Below are 17,704 nucleotides of genomic sequence, written 5' to 3' on the forward strand. Positions count from 1 at the left end.
ATCACCCGCACAAGCACACACGCGTATACCTACACATGGCTCGCACACACGTACACAAATACATCGTGTGGCCACTATGGACACATGTTGTATGTGCATGTCGCAGGCGCACGCAAGTGAGCTAGAATGCCTGGCTCTCTGCTGGCCCACAGAATGGTCAAGAGGCAGCGGGAGGGGTAACAGTAGCATTCCTTTCCAACTGAGCTTTGTCATGGTCAAAGCAGAGAGGGAAAGCAATCCATCCAACACTGGGACCTGAGTGCTTCTGTCCTCTGTACCCCGAGTTCCCACTGCCAGGCAGACGCCGGTTTTATGAATGAGGTGGTCTGGGTGGGCGGTGGGCTGGTGGGGGCACACGGGGAGAGCTGGGAGAGCAGAAGCAGCCTGGGGCACTGGGGGAGAAGGCAGGAGGTGGTGGGGGAGAGGCTTCCCTCCCTGACTCCCCAGCTCTGCCCCCCTCCTCACCTCCAGACGCCCCTCCCCATCTGTCCACTCCCGGGCTGGGACCCTCCCTAGGGAGAGCCCACCTCATCAGAGAGGGACTCAGCCAAAGGCTTCATAAGCAGGGGTGAGGTGTGTGTCTGGCTTGGGGGCTGGCGACCACATTCTAGAGTCGCCCCAGAAGCTCCCTCTGGCCCCTCCCCAAGCGCCCCAGCGGCGGCGGTGGCAGTGAGGAGCCCTCAGAAAGTTGCTGCTGCCACCAAGGCTGCTGCCACCTTCCCTGCTCCTCCCGGGAAGGAGAGGCGGGGGCCTGGTGAGATCACCACTCTGTAATGATGCCAATTAGGGCTCATATATCACAACACAGCAGCCCGCCGAGCCTCCGGAGCCCAGAGAGCTGCAGCCTGGGGGAGGGGCGCACAGCGGAGGAGCCCAGGGCTGCGTGTCTGCATCCCTGGGCAGCGCGGGCCTCCTGTGCTGACCAGGCTTTTTTCTTTTTTTCCCCCTTTGGGATAAGATGGCTTTTGCCATTTCTCAGATCTTCTTTATTCAAGAGAATTTTATCACTGCGGACTTGCTGTATCCTTGGTCCCTAAACGCTTCAGAGCTGAGCTTGTGACAGACGCGCACCACTGAGTCCCTGACAGCTTAGTGAGTCCCCTTCATTCTCATCACACTTTTTTTGGCTTTTTGCCTGTCCCCCATTTATGTTCTCTCTTCTGACCCTTCACCCCTCTCCATTCCTCCCTCCTCCGTGTGTCCCAGTGCCCACCCTGGGGCTGGGCAGTCAGAGGCGTGGGCTCTCCTCCGTGGCCCTTGCTTGCCGCTCTGTGAGCCCAGCTCTGCACACCGTAGTCTCTCACCTCTGAGATGGGTGTGGTGACACTGGTCTCGCCCTGGGCTGGCGGTGAGTGACAGATGAAAACCTGACAAGACCAGGACCCCTCCACCATACCCCCCTGTTCTGGGTTCAGTGTCCCCACGTTTAAAGGAAAGAGATTCTAAAGATTTCCTGGACCTGCCACCCTACGCTTGCCTCCTCTTCAGACTTTGTGAGTCTCTTAGATTGAAGAGGATGACAAGATGGCAACAAGAAGGGCCCTGGGTGGATAAACTCTATATACATCTATAAGGATCTATGTATATACATGCGCACATATGCACATGCATATAAACCTACCTTGTGTATGCACACACACTCGTCTGGAAGGGAGCCTTTAGAATGGCGAACAGCGTAGGGTACTTTTTAAGAGGGTTGACGCTTGTGAACCATTTAGTGTTCAAGAGTGGTCCTGGCACGAAGGCAGGGGAGTGACCTCCTTGGTGGCCTGGTCAGATTCTGACACATCAATTTTTTGCTTATATGAATTAGCACCTTTTTGGAGTCCTTGGGACATCTCATGGGATAAGCTTGCTTTTTAGGAGATTTCAGAATCCTTGAGGTCAGGACAGAGAATGGATGAGTCAAATTACAGTCAATGTGCCATCCAGCCCACAGTGCAGAAGTCAACCGTCTTCAAGAAGTCCCTGGACTGAGGGCTTCTGTGTGCTGACCGTGCCGTGCTGGTCAACATGCTCTCGTTGACTCACTGCCTGATTTATGTTTTCATGCCTTTATCCGTTCACTCATCCATTTATGTACCCGCTTCCCCCTTCATGAGCTACCTAAATGCCTACTCCTCACTCACGTGTTGTACCATTCATTCATTCACTCATTCGTGCATTCATTTCCTCAGCCATCCGTGCACTCATTCACTTACTGTTCCTCACAGTCATTTCACAAACACTTACTGGGTGCCTCCCATCCTCCAAGCACAGTGCCAGGCTCTGGGCCTAGAAGGGGGAACGCAGACAGTGCTGGCCTCACGGAGTTACAGGCGAGCAGGGAAGAGAGCTATTGATACGACAGTCGGCAGGCCGGTGGGAAGTGGTGATGTGGCCACTGCTGTGACGGGTGACTGTGAGAGGGCTTGGCCTGTCAGGGATGGAGGTCTGCTCTGAGCAAGGGGCACCTGAATTAAGGTCTGAGGGAGCCTTAGTCACGTGCTAGTTGAGGAGGAATGGGAAGGGTCTTGAAGGCACAGGGCAGGGCATGAACGCAGGCCCCGTGCGAGGAGACAGTGTGGGGCTGAGAGGCTGACATTGCGTTCATGTGCTCGCCAGTCGCTTGGCTGATGCTTGCTTGCTGAGCAATCCCTGTGTGTCAGGCACCTCCCAGGGCAGCACCATGGAAGGAGGGACGGAGGGATAAGACCGACACTGGAGTGAGGCTCACCCGTGTCGGTGCTGCTCTCACTCAGCTGTAGGAATCAGGGCAGGCTTCCTTGGAGGGTTTGAACTGGGCTTTGAAGAACTGGGAGGATGTGACCCTGAGAAGGCACATCGGGGGCTGATTCAGGAAGGGGATGAACAGGGGCAGAAGTATGGAGGGGAGGAGGTGTGGACTCAGACGGCAAACCAAGTGCAGCCCGGGTGGTGGGAGTGTGTGAAGGTGTGTAGTGGGAGCTGAGACAGACCAGGCCATGGGAGGCCGTGAAAGCTGGGCAGAGGGGATGGACTTTGTCCTGGAGGTGGGGAACCTTGGAAAGGTGCTCCAGCAGAGGAGGAGCATGATGAAACTGGGCTCAGGGTGGATAAGTGCGGTGGCAGGAACAGTCAGGGGGACCAGAGGTGGCCCTGCCGGGGGGTCCATTCCTTCCCACGGCCCTCGAGAGTGGGACGGCCCAGGCCAGTGGGGACGGGGGAGCAGCCCTGCATCAGGAGACTGGGGGCTGAGCCGCCGCCTCAAGTCTGCTTCCCCTCAGGGTCGGAATGTGCCACCTCGTGCCTGGACCACAACAGCGAGTCCATCATCCTGCCAGTGAACATGACCGTACGTGACATCCCCCACTGGCTGAACCCCACACGAGTGGAGGTGAGTGACCAGGGCCCCCACCCGGGACTGAGGGAGGGAAATGACCTTGTTGACCACTTATGCGCCCTGGTCCCGCGTGAGTCCCTCTGTAAACGTGAAAGCGGCTGGTGGTCCCCACCAGCTCTGTGGGCTGGGGGCTTGTTCACAGTGGCTTCTCCAGCCTTTAAGTATTTGATACTTTCCCTCTGGCAGGCCGTGTGTTGAGGACCTTTTGTGTACTGTCCCACTGAATCCTCATGACAGCCTAGGAGTAAGAACACTAGTGCACCCAGTTTACAGATGAGGAAACTGAGGTTCCAAGAACAAAAAGAGCAGGGTTGGGATGCAAACCTGTGTCTGACTGGACGAGGCTCCTGGCTTCTCTGGTGTAAGCTCTGGGAGGCAGGTGCCTTCCACATTCAGTAGCTTAGGTTTCTGGGGTCTCCTCCATGCTTCGCTTGTTTGGTAAAAGGCGATTAGTATGTGACTTGGGGAACTAGTTAACAATTGTGTATGAAGGACATCCTCCGTGTGTGCGCCGAGCACTCAGCACACATTTAAAGCTCAGGACGTTACGTGGGGCAGGGGCATTGTCTGCATTCTCTGCTTCTGGACGCTGAGATCGCAGGTGTGAGCAATGGCCCAGAGTGAGGGCTCGAACCCAAGCCTGAGGCCACGGGCTGTGCTCTTCCCACGGTGCCGGTGTCATCGCCCGCTTCACGTTGGGGTTGGTCCCTCCCATGTTCCTTTGTGGCCCCCAATTCACTGGGGCTCCCAGAGCTGGTACGGGACCCACTCTCGTCCTCCAGGGCAGCGCCATCCCAGGCCTTGTGTGCTGGATCGGGGCACGGGCCGCTCACACTGGAGGAAGTGAGGGAAGGAGAGAGGGAGGCAGGGGTACGGGGTGGGTTCAGCTGTGTCTCTTCACCAGCCTCAGTGCCGTCTGCCCGCCTGCTGCAGATCCTGCCCTGGATAATCGGGCAGAACCCGACACCGGGTGTACTGTTTCCCCCACGAGCTGAGGGCACGGCTGTGAGGGCTGACTCAGCGCCCCGGGCCCAGCCACCTGGCGCTGGACCGGCCGGCCCGCTCGGCTCCCCTGTGCACCCCAGGGCTCTCCCGCCTCCACTGCTGCTGTTGCTCTCTGCCCGTCTCCAGCTGTATTTCCCTTTTCCTGCCTCTGTTTTCACTCCATGACTCTCTTCCTTCTCTCAATACCTCTGTCACCTTGCCCTGACCCCCTCCCGCCCACACTCTTTCTCTCCATCTCTGTCTCCCTAACCTCAGGCTCCATCCTGTTTTCTGCACTCAGCATGCCTTTGCCCACTCCTCACCCAGAGCCCCCATGCAGACTCTCACTGAACGCCCGTGTGCATGGACGTGCTGCACACACCCAGGCACACGTACAGAGCCTGTAATCAGAGTCTCAAGACAGCTGGAGACCATCAGATACGTGCCCGTCACTGTACAGATGGGGAAACTGCGTATCAGAGAGGGAGGGGCTAGGCCAGGGTCACACAGGCCGCAGAGCCAGGATCATGAATGGCCACTCTTTCCATGCCGTATCGCCCTCCCTGCACCCTGCCCTGACTCCCACACCACACAGGAGACCCGTGCTCCCACCCAGGGCAGACTCACCCCAGTACTGGCGGTCTTCTTTGCCTGGGGCCCAGACCAGGCTCCCTCACCCATCTCCCACTCAGGTCTCTCCTCCGATCCCCAGGTGAATTCCCACCCTTCCCTCCGTGAGCCCCGGGCACTAAAGAGTTCAGTTATAATTCACTGTGAAATAAATCCAGGGATTTGAAAGCCTGCAGAGTCCCCCCTCTTCAGTCGCCCACCCGCTGCTTGCCCGCCCCAGCCCCCACCCAGTTCCCTGGTCTGCCGGCCTTTATTGATGCCGGCCTACCGAGAGGGCCATAACGAGGTTCAGACCTCCACTGGTCTCCGGAGGCCTCATTATCCAGGAGGAAAAAATGTGGTAGAAAAAGGGAGGAGGGCGAAGGGCAGAGATTGATGATTTCCAGGAATCAGGCAGAAAAGCTGGCCTCTGCTGCACCCTTGCCCTTCGTGTGGTGAGAGCTACAGAGACAGAGCTGCTGGTGTGGCCACGGCCAGGCCGGGGCGGGCCCGGGGTGGCTCCTCCGCTGTCTGATGGGTGGCCTCTGAGCGCCCGTGCAAGGTAGATGGTCAGGGGCAAGGCTCTGCCCCAAACTGTCGCATTTGTCCCCAGAGGAAGAGAGAGAGAGAGGTGAGAACTTACGCGTAATAGATGCCTGCTGTGAATCGAGCGTGGGATCAGGCACTTTCCAGCCTTTATTTGCACCCCCGCCCCCACCGTGTGCCCACGTGCGCACGTGCGTGCACACACACACACGCCTATGAGGTGGGGATCTGTCTCTGTTTTTCCTGTGGAGGAAACAGAATCTCAGAGATGGAAGCCACTTGCCTAAGAGGAGTGAAAGATGGACCCAGGCCAGTCTGGTGCTGCCATTTACTCCAGCCACCCCTGCAGCTTCTGTTGGATGTATGATAATAATTCATAAAGGCAGAATGTTTATAATTGCTTACCAGCTGGTAGATAGTTAGCACCTGGCCCTCCACCAAAAGGTACCCTCTCTGGTTTGTAGCCCTTGCCAATCCCCGTGGTGGAAATACTCTCACCGTGGCAGATTTCAGGTTTTCCAGGTGGCTGTCCCCAGACACAAGTCCGAGGAGATGGGCTCGGCTGGCTCTCAGGAGCCCTCGCAAACTGGCTGCGGCCACCGCTGGCCACCGCTGGCACTTACCGTGTGCCGGGCTCAGCGTTAAGCTCTTGACCTGTATTGACTGGCGCGTAGACGGGAGTGGTGATTACTCAGGAGCAGAAGACCCACACCGACGTCACGTGCGTGACCAGTGGCCTTTGTGAGGACAGGCCCGTCCTCCTGTCATTTACCGTAGCACGCCCGCCTCTCAGGCCCAGAGTGGCTGCTCCCGAAATGTTAATGGTTGCTGAGTCAGGGGACCGAGGTTCGAGTCCAAGCCCAGGCACCTGCATGCTGTTTGTGCCAGAGTTTCCCCATCTGTGCAGTTAGAGACTGAGATGGAGGGTCCCAAACTCAGACGCCAGGGGAAGCAGGCGGGCGGGACACGTGGGAGAAGCGGGTCAAGCATTTACTTTGCACATTAAACACCTTGATGTGTTAGTGGTAATATTAGTAGTAGTGGTCGTTACTATAAATACATCAGACAGACAGACTGCAAGGAAATACAACAAACGCCCACACCCATCCTACTCAGTCTAAGAAATAAGCCATTACAGACGCAGTTGAAGTTCTTATTTTCTTATTGAGATAAAGCACACGTGCTAACCGTAAGCACAAGGCTTGATGAATTTCAGTGGTTTTTTTTTTCACTCATGAAGCCCAGATCGGGGTGGGGCCGTTTCCAGCTCCCAGACGGTTCCCCACTCCCCTCATGCCAGGCAGTGCCCTCACCACCAAGGTAACCTGTACTGGTTCTGCTTGTTTTTTAACTTCATGTGGCTAGAATCAGAGAGTACGTATCTGATGAAATTATTTTGTAGGCATGTCTTTTTGCCTTCATAGAGAAAAACATTCTGTCCCTTTATTTAAGTTCTCCCCTTTTTAAATCTCCCCACCTCCCCTCCCCACATAGATACATGTACTTGTGAAAGTGACAGAGACACAGAGAAACCTTCCTCTAATCTAATAGACAAGACAGTGTGGACTCTCAGTGATGGATGGAAATGCCCGCGGGCTCCATGCTGGACAGACTGCAGGGAATGGTGGAGACTGTGGTCAACTGTGGAGATCACATGCTGGCTTCCAAAGGGGAAAGCTCTAGCTGAGTGTGGAAGTGTGGGCTTAGCGTGGCCAGATTTGTCTGTTTTTTTTTTTTTCCTCTTGAGTACAAGAATGCTTGAGTTTTAAAAATATGAAAATCTCTCTCTCTCTTTTTTATATATTGGCAACTAATTTTGAATTTTGTTGAGCACCATGTGTGCCAAACCAAACATTTCTGTGGGTTGTGTAGCCTGGAAGCTGTTGGCTTGCAGGCCTTGGATGAGACAGTCTCTTCCAGGCTGACCACCAGAATTCAGGGGTGGCACCTTCTCTTCCTTTAGCTCCTAAGAAGCACCCCCACCTGCCCTGCACTCCCCCAGTCTCAGGGTGCTGAGAAATTGCAGCTTACAACCTCAGAGGTGTGTAATTACTCTAGGTCGCTGGGATCTTGGCTTGTATAAGGGCTTCTGGAGAAATGATGGAAGGAAGAAAGAGAGGAGGAAAGGGAAGGAGGGAGGGAAGGAGGTGAGGAGGAGGAAGAGGGGGAATTAAGGAAAGGAAAGGGACGTGACCTTGACTGTGACGTGTGGGCCCTGTCCGTTAGGCAGTTTCATACATACCACCTCCTCTTGTCTTCACCACACTCCAGTGAGATAAATACTACCACCGTTTTACAGACGAAAAAGCTGAGGTTCTGAGAGGTGGTCACTGCCGGATTCACATAACTGACTCCATCAGGATTAGTACCCAGGGCTGATTCTCACGCGTTCCGTCCTGCAAGGCAGCCGCCTCGCACATCATAAAGAGTAAACATACGCGTACATCAGACAGAGGATGCAGAGCTCATTCCTCAAAGAGAAGGCATCCGTGCCAGGGCCTAGAGGTCAGAGGTAGAATGGTTCTGAGTGAGCACGAAACCCAGTCTATTCCACGTACACACGGAAGGGAAGCCCACAGATGGAGAGGTGTGTTCACAGCCCAGCGCACTTTCCTTCACTCACAGACACACTCATACAGTCACTCATTTGGCCATTTGTTCGTTAACTCATCCGAAAAACACTGATTACGCACCTACAAATGGTAGGTGGTCCTCAGACACAAGGCACGCAGGGGTGGAAAACGCCTGGGCTTTTAAAAAGCTTACCCAGAACAAAGCCAGAAGCTCCATGACTGATACCAAAAGGCAAACACAAATGGTGTCATTGACTCATAGAAGGTTCCCTAAGTCAAGAAAAAGTAAAGGAGAAAAAAGGGGTCATCTTTGACGACCTCAGCGGGGCATCAGGTCTGGGCCTTGGGACGAGGGTGTCCCCTCAGAATGTCCGCCTTCTCACGTCTTTGATTCTGCCTGGGGCCCGTCTTCTCCGGGCTTCAGCTTTTAAACACTCGTACCCTACTGCAGTTGTTTCAAAGCCTCTCTACCTTCCTAACCTCGGTCTTTCCATTGGTCCAGAGAGTAGGCTTTTTCGTACGTGCAGGTTCAGGGTCTAGGGGGATTAGGAGGGGAGTGTAGTGTTCAAACTGTAGACCTGGAAATAAGACAGACGTGAGTTTAATTCCTGGTTGTCACTACCTACGTGGATGATTTGGGGCAGGTTGTTTAATGTCTCTGTGCCTCAGTTTCCTCTTGTGTAAACCAGTCAAAAACCATAGGAATATATGATACGGTATCACTTAGTTGTGGAATCTAAAAATAATACAAATGAATCTACATACAAGACAGAAACAGACTCACAGACATAGGAGACAAATTGACATTATCAAAGAGGAGAGGGAGGGAGGAGAGGGTTTAACAGATATAAACTACTATACGCAGAATAGACGAGCAACAAGGATTTACTGTCTAGCATGGGGAATTATATTCAATATAATCTATAATGGAATATAATCTGAAACAAAAAAGCTGAAGCACTGCTGTGCACCTAAAAAAACATAGCCATCTCATAGTTATGGTAAAAATTAAATGAGAGGGAAGCTCTGAGCACAGGGCCTGGCACATAATGCGTGCCTCACACAGGGTTTTGTGTTGATGAGGAGAAGGACAGCGACGATGTGGTTGCTAGTGGTGCTGTGAGGACGATGCTGGAGGTGACGGTGGCAGTGCGGGTGACGCTGATGATGTGCTGGTGGTGGCGGTGCTGCTGATGGTGCTGGCGCTGATGGCCACTGCAGCCAAGAGGAAAAGACAGTCTGTTCTTCCCATGCAGCAAGGCAGGGAAGAAAGCCGTCTTACAGAGCCTGGTCTGAGGGCTCTGAAGGGGCTGGAGGTCTCACTGGCGTCAAGGGGAACAGGCTGACATCTGAGGGGCCCCATCTGGGATCTCCCAGCGTACGGTGTAAACAGCCCGGGCTTTCCTTCAGCTCCTGCTGCCTGTCCCCTTTCCCAGTTCTCCTTGCAGACAGAGGGGCCCTGTAGTGAGACAGGTGGGGCGTGCAGCCCTGAGGAATAGTGGAAAATCCGAAAGACCTGGAAAGATAAATAGGCTCATGCAGATAGTATAAAAGTCCTTTTTCTGAACTCACGTCAGGTAAACCTCAACTGACAGAAACTTGTACAACCACACCGAGACTCTCCTACAGATGGATTAAATTAGCTCTCAAATAAACAGGGGAGGGATGGGCAGCGAACCCCTTGTGGATCCAAACCCTGCTGTTTTCTACTACTTGAAGCGTTACCTAAATGCTCCTCCAACATCCCTGAATTTTGGCCGGGAACAGACTCTCAGACCCAGAGATGAAGGTCTGGTTAGAGTTTCCTGGAAGAAAGAGAGCAGGTGATCCCCTCCACTCCTGCAAGGAGGTGGCTGGGCTGGAAGGAGGGGGCACTGGAGTTCTTGCATTCTTTCACTTAGTCAGCATGGGTTTGTTTGTGAAGCAAACACTCCTGAACCTGAGGGGAGACAGAGGTGTCTGACACCGGGTCATGCTGCAAGCACCTGCAGGAATTAGTCCTGCGTTGACCACTTGCACATCATTTATCTCAATGCATCATCACAACAAGCCTATGACGCGTTCCATACCCATTTCACAGATGCGAAAACCTAACCTCGGAGTAAACATTTCAAGTCAGAATCGCAGCCGTGTCCGTCCTGCCTCACTGCTCAGTCTTTCCCATACATCACCTTGTGTGTGTGTGTGTGTGTGTGTGTGTGTTAGGAGAAGGTAGACAGTGTCAACAGAGGCAGGAGCGGGGGCTGAATGGTAGATTTCACACTGGGAGACAGCAGACCTTCAAGTTAGGTTGTTTGTCCAAGATCTTTCATTAATTCAATCTACACTAAGCTGGTCCTCTAAACAAGACTGTGCCTGGCATTGTAAATGCTCTTCTGATGCTCTGGAAGAGAGGAAGACAAATAGAAAATAATTATCCCTTGATAAAATCCTCTCTATTTTGATAGATCTGTTAATTTATATCATGAATATTTATTGAGCATTGTCCATGTACCAGGCACCATTCTAGGCATGGAAGACCCCAGGGGGACCCAGAGATGCTGTGGGGCAGAGAAGGAAGGCACCCAACCCAGCCTTAGCCAGAGCTTGGAGTCATGTGACTCCCTTTGTTCCAAACTCACCAAGAAACTTAATTCCAGTTTTGCTCCCATATAGATCTGCTCTTGGGGAGAGCATGGGCTGGTCACATAGATTTTCCACCTTCTGGCCCATGTGACTATTCATTTCTTAATTAAAATTAACCAACTGGCACTAGGCCAGCAGAATGAGCCTCAATCATGTAGACTTCCTTGGCTGCTCCCCAACACAGTTACCTATCATTGCAAATCTGAGCACTGCCTCCAGGTTATTTTAATTTTTTTTTCCAAGAAATCAGTGAAATCTAGCATGAGAAGTGAGACGTCTGTGGCACAAAAGGAAAGGGAGCTTCTAGGGCCGTTACGTGAGCGCCATTCCGGATAGTATTTCATCTTCCTTGCTTTTTTCTTTTTTCACCAACCTGAAAAGAAATTACCACGTTGGATTTTATATTACGAGAGGCCTTAAATCATGCCCAGAACAATTGCTTGGTTTCAAATCTTGGTTTCTTCACAGCTATGGAGCTTGGGGAATTTATTCTCCTTATGACACAAGATGAATGCCCAGCTCCCTGCATGGTGGTGAGAAATAAATAAGATAATGAATGAAGTAATTAGCGCTACGAATGCACTCAATATATTGTAGTTGTCATTATAATAACAATAATTATTATTAAGGGAAGCTATAAGTAAGAACATATATGCATTCCTGTAAGCTCTGCCTGACGGAGGCTGGGAAAATCACCACGAAGGAAGGTAGTCTTGAACAGAAATGGAAAAGAAAAACTAAAGATTCTCTAGGTGACAAGATGAGGAGGGGCTTTCGGTGAAGGAGAGGAGCAAGGACAGAGTCACAGAGGCGGGAACGCACGGGCAACCCCAGGAACTGTGAGCTGGCCCCTGTGGCCTTTCTGCCTCTTCAGGGTTCCCACCCAAAGGTTAGCCCACACATCCTCAGCCCACTGCTCTCAAACCGTGGTGCGTATCAGAATCATCTGGGAGGCTTGGTTGTAAAATGCAGAGCCCCAAGCCCTGGCCTCGGAGATTCAGATTCATTAGCTCCACGGCGGGGCTGAAGAATCTGCCATTTCAGAGTGTTCCCTGCTCCCACGGCAATCGTGATTAGACTGGTCCTCGGCACTGTTCTTCCATCTGCCTGCTGCAGCCACACACGTGCACGTACACACACACACACACACTCTCCACCCTTCTTCCTTCCTCCCACCTTATCCTCAGCTCTGTCCATGAGTCAAACATCAGCCAGGAATTTTCCAAAGGGCCTTTCTGATCATGTCTCTGTCCCACCAAATTCTGCGTCTCAGCTCTTATTCCTGCAGGGAAATACAGAGTCACGACCCCTACGGTGAGCACAGACATTATTTCAGTCTTATGGCCCCTGTTATTGCAAGGACCTGGGCAAGGCTCCGTTTATATACTAGGTGAGGTCAGGACTTGGAAGATCTAAGAAGAGGTGGGGTGGCTGAACGTGATGCCAGTGAAGAGATGGCTCCCTCCCAGCCCCAGACCCGTCCGACCTCTTTCTCTTTCTCTCTCTAGAGAGTCGTCTGCACGGCCGGTCTCAAGTGGTACCCTCACCCGGCGCTGATCCACTGTATCAAAGGCTGTGAGGTGAGTTCCCAGAAATGGTGCTCCTGTGGTGACTCCGTCCCAGGTGGAGATCCCAGATTATTATGTTAATCACGGCTACCGTCGACTGTACCAACCCAGGGCTATCAATATCCCTGGACGGGAATCAGCAGTCCCACTTTGGAGGTGGAATTGAGGCACAGAGATAACCACAGACACACTCAAATAGACAGGCAATGGCTGACAGAGTCGAGATTCCAAGCCGGGTGTTTCTGGCTGCAGACAGAATACTGCCTCCGTAAGGGAGGCTGGGAGGGAGGCCATACGGATGCAGTATCTCTACGACGCCAGGCATTTTACCCACATGACCACGGTTAACTTTTACAGAACCACCTGAGGCAGTTTGTGTTTTTTAAAATGTCTGCTTTCCTGATGCCTGTGAGTTGTAGATCACTTCCTCCTGCCATACGTCCTTGTCATTCACTCGTTCATCAACTCCAGAAGGAATGTGGACACCTTCAGCCCAGCCACTGAGCAGAAGGTGGAAGACCCTCTCTGACCCTTTGATTCTCTGTGCAGTTGAGCCGTTCCCTGGAACTTGGCATCCCAGAGCTCTGTCCCTCAGTACCAGAGACAGGCTTGGGGAGGGGGCAGGGCCAGGGTACTCAGCATGTCACATGTGTTCACAAGGGGGTGCTGTCCATGAACTGAGAGACATGCTGTGCAGCCCTATGCTCATGGTGGATCTTTTCAGCTGGCATGAAAAGAAAGCCCCAAACCCCATCCAGGTGGATGTCCAAATCTCTGTGGTCCCCCCCTCCAGAGCCCGTTCAGGAAAATTCAGGTGAAAAGGACTAGACTGTGCTCTAGGAAACTGTATTTGATGAAGTTCTTAAAATGTCACAACCAGAATACTCCTCTAGATGATGGGGAGACTGAGCCCTAGTCAACGGTCAGCTCTAAACCTGATGGGGTGCCAGACGGGAGCAGCTCTTGGTGTGATCTAACCCTACTCCTTATAGACTGGTAAAGGGGGACCAGAGAGAGGGTGGACTGGACTGCAGTTGCACAGCATAATAGACACAGAGCCAAAGCAGGAACCCAGGACTCCTGACTTCCATGATTTCTCTCCTCCACTAGGCCACCTCCTGCCCGTGAACCTCCCCCTGACCTGTAAATGTCATAGAACAGTCCCTGGGTCAGACATTTTGTTTTCCTCCGTAATGGTTAGGGACCATCTTTCAGGGCACAAGTCACTATAGTGTTTAAGCACCCCCATTGTCCCAAGATTCAGCAGGAATGGCAAAACCAAAGCCGAGGACCCATGGCAGTTGCTTCCTTCCATTGCTCTGAATCAGTCCAGCACTTCAGAAAAAGGAAGCTTGGATTACCTGGGCACTCATTCTGCTGAGGTGGCGGTCTGGGCAACCAGTGTGACAGCAGAATTCGATCTCTCCTTTGACTCAGCACTAAGACCTAAGAGACCCTCACCTGTCAGGCTCTGAGCCCTGCCAGTGATGCTTATCGCCTTTGCCCTTGTAGGTGCCCCCTTGTCTCCCTTCCTCCTTAACTTAGAGCTAGTAGTTTGTCTCTTGTCTGAGGCTGAAAAGTATGCTTAGCAGAGATGCAAATACTGGGTCCAGGGAGGAGCCATCAGCCTGGAATGTCTACAGGTAGCCAAGACTGAGAAAGGGTTGTGGGACCCCGGAGCCCTGTGCCCTCTGCTCCAAGCTGTGTCCAAAGTGGGCAATTACTGTTGTTCATCGAAGGTTCACTGAGTGCATGTTACGTGTCCAGCACTCCTCGAGGTTCTGGTGTTAGGTGAAAACAGTGACTAGGTTTTCCCCGACTCATCCGGGTATCTTCTTGCTCCTCATCCACCCACCCATCCACCCATCATTTTACTAGTAGATAAACATTTAAGGAAGATATTTGATAAAGTTTTGCTCAAATTGCCAGGCATTTTGCTAGGAGATTGAAGATATGAAAATGGATGGCATCTATTCCCTGTCCATAAGGAACCCCCAGGATAGTGAAACAGACAGGGTCCATAGAAGAGAGGAGCTAGTGATGAGACTGGAGATTTTTTCAGGGGCTGAACTGAAGAAAAAAAGAGTCATTTTTATTTATTTAGAATTCTAAACAGATACACCAACAGCTATAACCAAGGCAGGTACAAGAAGCTGCTGAACTGCAGAGCATCCCGGGGGTTATAGGGAAGACCCTTTGTGGGGTGGTGTTTGAGTTAGATCTTGGAAGATGAACTGTTTGCCAGAACACACTATCAGTGGAAGGAGGAGCATGAGAAATACCAGAGACAGGAGAAGTCTCTAAGTTGCAGATTTTTCGCATGTTGTTCTCTTTCTCTAGAAATCCTCCCTTCTGCACCCCCATCTCATTAAGTCCTACTCATCTAATGATCTCAGCTGAAATGCCATTTCCTCAGGGACTCCTTCACGGGGCTATCTGATTAGGTCAGATCCTCCTACTCTTAACTCTGACAGCATCGTGGACCTCTCCTCCATAGCTCTCCTCTGAGCTGCAGTTGACCAATTAGATATGTGATGATTCGCAGAAAGTCGGCCTCCTCACTACAGTGGGGCATCTAGAGGAGCAGGAGCTCAGTCTGTACTGGCTCATGATTGCATCCTTTTTTCTTAGTGCCAAGTTTTTCAGTGTTTTTAGTAACACATAGTAGGCATTCAATAGATAGAGTTGAACAGAAGATGGATGGATGGATAGATGGATGGGTGGGTGGACGGATAGATGGGAGGATGGATGCTTGGATGTGGCAGCAGGAAAGGGTCCATAGAAGAGAGGAGCTAGTGATGAGACTGGAGATTTTTTCAGGGGCTGAACTGAAGAAAAAAAGAGTCATTTTTATTTATGTTTCCTTCCTCCTCTGCTTCTCCAGCTACTCCTTTACCAAGCCAGTTCCTTTTATTCTAAGGCAAGGACACTTGGTTTCCTTCATTCGCCTTTACATATGATATGAGAATAGGGAACAGAGCCCACAGGCAATTCTCTTAAGGCAAAGGAAAGGGCAAGGGCCTTGTCTTTTGTTGACCGTGTGTGCCTCTCTGCTCTAAGACGGATGCAGTCATGCGGCCACACCCGTGCTCGCGGCCACGTGCGTGTGCACACACAGCTGAGCACCGCTCTCGCCTGCTCTTGGCTCTGCCTTGCTAAGATCGTCTGTAGACCCTAGTAGGGCAGTGGTGAGGTGGAATCAGGCATCATGAGTTGGGGGCACAAAGATTCTGTGAATGTGGAGTCGAGCTGCACGAGACAGAGATGCCTCATAGGATGGGATCCTTGTGAACCTGGCCCTCCCCAGAGCAAGCCACAGAGAGTCAGGTTGGGAAGGGGAGACCACTGGGTCACAGGGGATGTGCTGGGATGCAGTGGTCTTAGCCACCTGATGACATCCTTCCCACCAGCACATCACTGAGCATTAGGGCCCCCCAACCAGAATGTTCATCAGAGGCCTTTCACTCCCATCTGCTTTCTCTACTAAAGAGTTACACGGTGTTACCTTTGATGAGAGGAGGAGTATGTTCGTGGCGTTGAGAAATCAGTGGACCAGTCCTGCCTTTTATTTCACTACTGGGAGTCCTGAGGCTCAGAGAGGATAAGCCACTTAATCAAAATGACCGTAACCAACCAGGTGGCTGAGGTTTGGAAGACTAGAACTCAGGTTTTCTAAACCCCTGACAACTGCCTTTCCACTGTGCCAATCCAATGATGCTTTATTCCAAAAACATCTTTAAAAGCTAGTTGTGCCCAGCATTAAACTAGGTGATTGGGAGACAGAGATGAACTGGATACCGGCCATGTCTTTGAGGAGCTCACAGTCTTGCTCCAGCTGCAGGTACATAAACGGACCACAGAAGACAGTGTGCTAAGTGTTCCAGCAGGGGAAAGGAAAGTGCTGGGGGAGCTGCAGACTCCTGACTTCCCCCTAAGATGACTCTGGGTTCAGATCAGTAATAACTTAACTCCATCACCTTTCCCTCATCTTTCAAGCATCATAGAGCTGGAGGAACTCTAACAAAAGAAAGAAATCAACATATGCTCTGTATGGTCTAGAATGCTAAAAAAAAATATATATATATATATATATATAGAGAGAGAGAGAGAGAGAGAGAACGAGAGAGAACAAGAGAGAACTTAGATTTAAATCTCTGGTAGACTTGATAACTTGTCCAAAAGGGTGTTGGGACTTGAAGCCAGGCAGGCTGACTAGCGGTCTGGGAGAAGATGAGGGTCAGCTGAGTACCTGACCTCGCTCCCTCCAGGATGCTAACAAGGCCTCCTTGTCTTCCTGCCTCTCTCCTCATGTGCAGCCCTTCATGGGAGACAATTACTGTGATGCCATCAACAACCGAGCCTTCTGCAACTACGATGGTGGGGATTGCTGCGCGTCTTCGGTGAAGACCAAAAAGGTAAGCCAGTGCACTCCCCTCTGCAGCCCTCTCCAGCGTGCAGGGCCAGGACCACCCCTCCGTGCTGGACAGCGCATTGTCCTGGCTGTCACTGCTCGCCCACAAGCTTTACTGTAGTATATTGTGTTGTATTTTTCATTCCTAGTCAGTAGTGGAGCTAATGTCGTGTGCCGAGCCCTGAACTAGGTGTGAGTTTCATGGATGATCTTTGTAGATGTGGTCCCTTATCCTCAAAGCTCAGAGTCCGGTATGGAAGCAGACAAATTAAAGTGCAGTACTTTTTAAAGGGACGGACAGATTTCTGTGAGGGCCCAGGCAAAGGGGTTAGAGAGAGCTCTGCCGAGGGATGAGAAGGGGCAGGGAGGTGGCTGGGAAAGGCGTCTGGAGCAGGAGCCTGGCATGTAAAATCCTAGAGAGAACTCTCATTTTTAGGGGGTCTGGCCAGAGTCTAGGGGAAGATGGGACATGCACAAGGTCAGTCATAGCCTTGAAGCGTTTTATAATCTCTTTTGTTGTTTACACCTGTAGAATTAGGGGGTGTGGTCTTGGTTGCCAGTTTCTTCCTTTGTGTGTTAAGGAATGCAACAAGGGTGAGTCAAGTATTTATAGTAAAAATGGAACATTCAACTGAGATGCATCTCAGCCACCCACAGAAAGTGGCCACCTCCACTTTCCTCCTGCTGAGAGTGGGGACCAGACAAGAGTTGGGAGAGAGGTGGTCAACCTGAGCAACCCAAGTTGAAAAATTTTCTTGTGATGGATGAGTTCATGGAAAACTATTTCTATTTATAGACTAAGCTGAACGCTCATTTGCCCTAGTCTCTCATTTTAAAGGGGGGAAACTACGTTCTTGAGACAGGAGGGGCAAAGAATCCCACTCAGGTTAGCTGAAGAGCCCTCTGTGATGAGCTGGTCCAAACCTTTCATTTCCTTGATGGGAGCTCTGAGGCCCAGGACGGAGGGATGGTTTGTCCAAGGGACCATAACAAGTGATGGAAATAGAGTGAGGTTCCTGGCTTCCTA

General features: G+C 51.7%; 1 protein-coding gene across 1 annotated transcript in view; it reads left to right on the forward strand.

Annotated features, from left to right (window-relative positions):
* The window catches only part of PAPPA (pappalysin 1), a 230,323-nt gene that overhangs the window by 197,407 nt on the left and 15,212 nt on the right, over window positions 1-17,704 (forward strand). Inside the window, exons 19-21 of the mRNA XM_074362102.1 lie at window positions 3,246-3,355; window positions 12,207-12,278; window positions 16,583-16,681. Coding sequence (XP_074218203.1) covers window positions 3,246-3,355; window positions 12,207-12,278; window positions 16,583-16,681 — 281 coding nt within the window. The remainder of the gene's footprint in view (window positions 1-3,245; window positions 3,356-12,206; window positions 12,279-16,582; window positions 16,682-17,704) is intronic.

The sequence above is a fragment of the Camelus bactrianus genome, chromosome 4 (genome assembly GCF_048773025.1).
Source record: "Camelus bactrianus isolate YW-2024 breed Bactrian camel chromosome 4, ASM4877302v1, whole genome shotgun sequence".
Taxonomy (NCBI): domain Eukaryota; kingdom Metazoa; phylum Chordata; class Mammalia; order Artiodactyla; family Camelidae; genus Camelus; species Camelus bactrianus.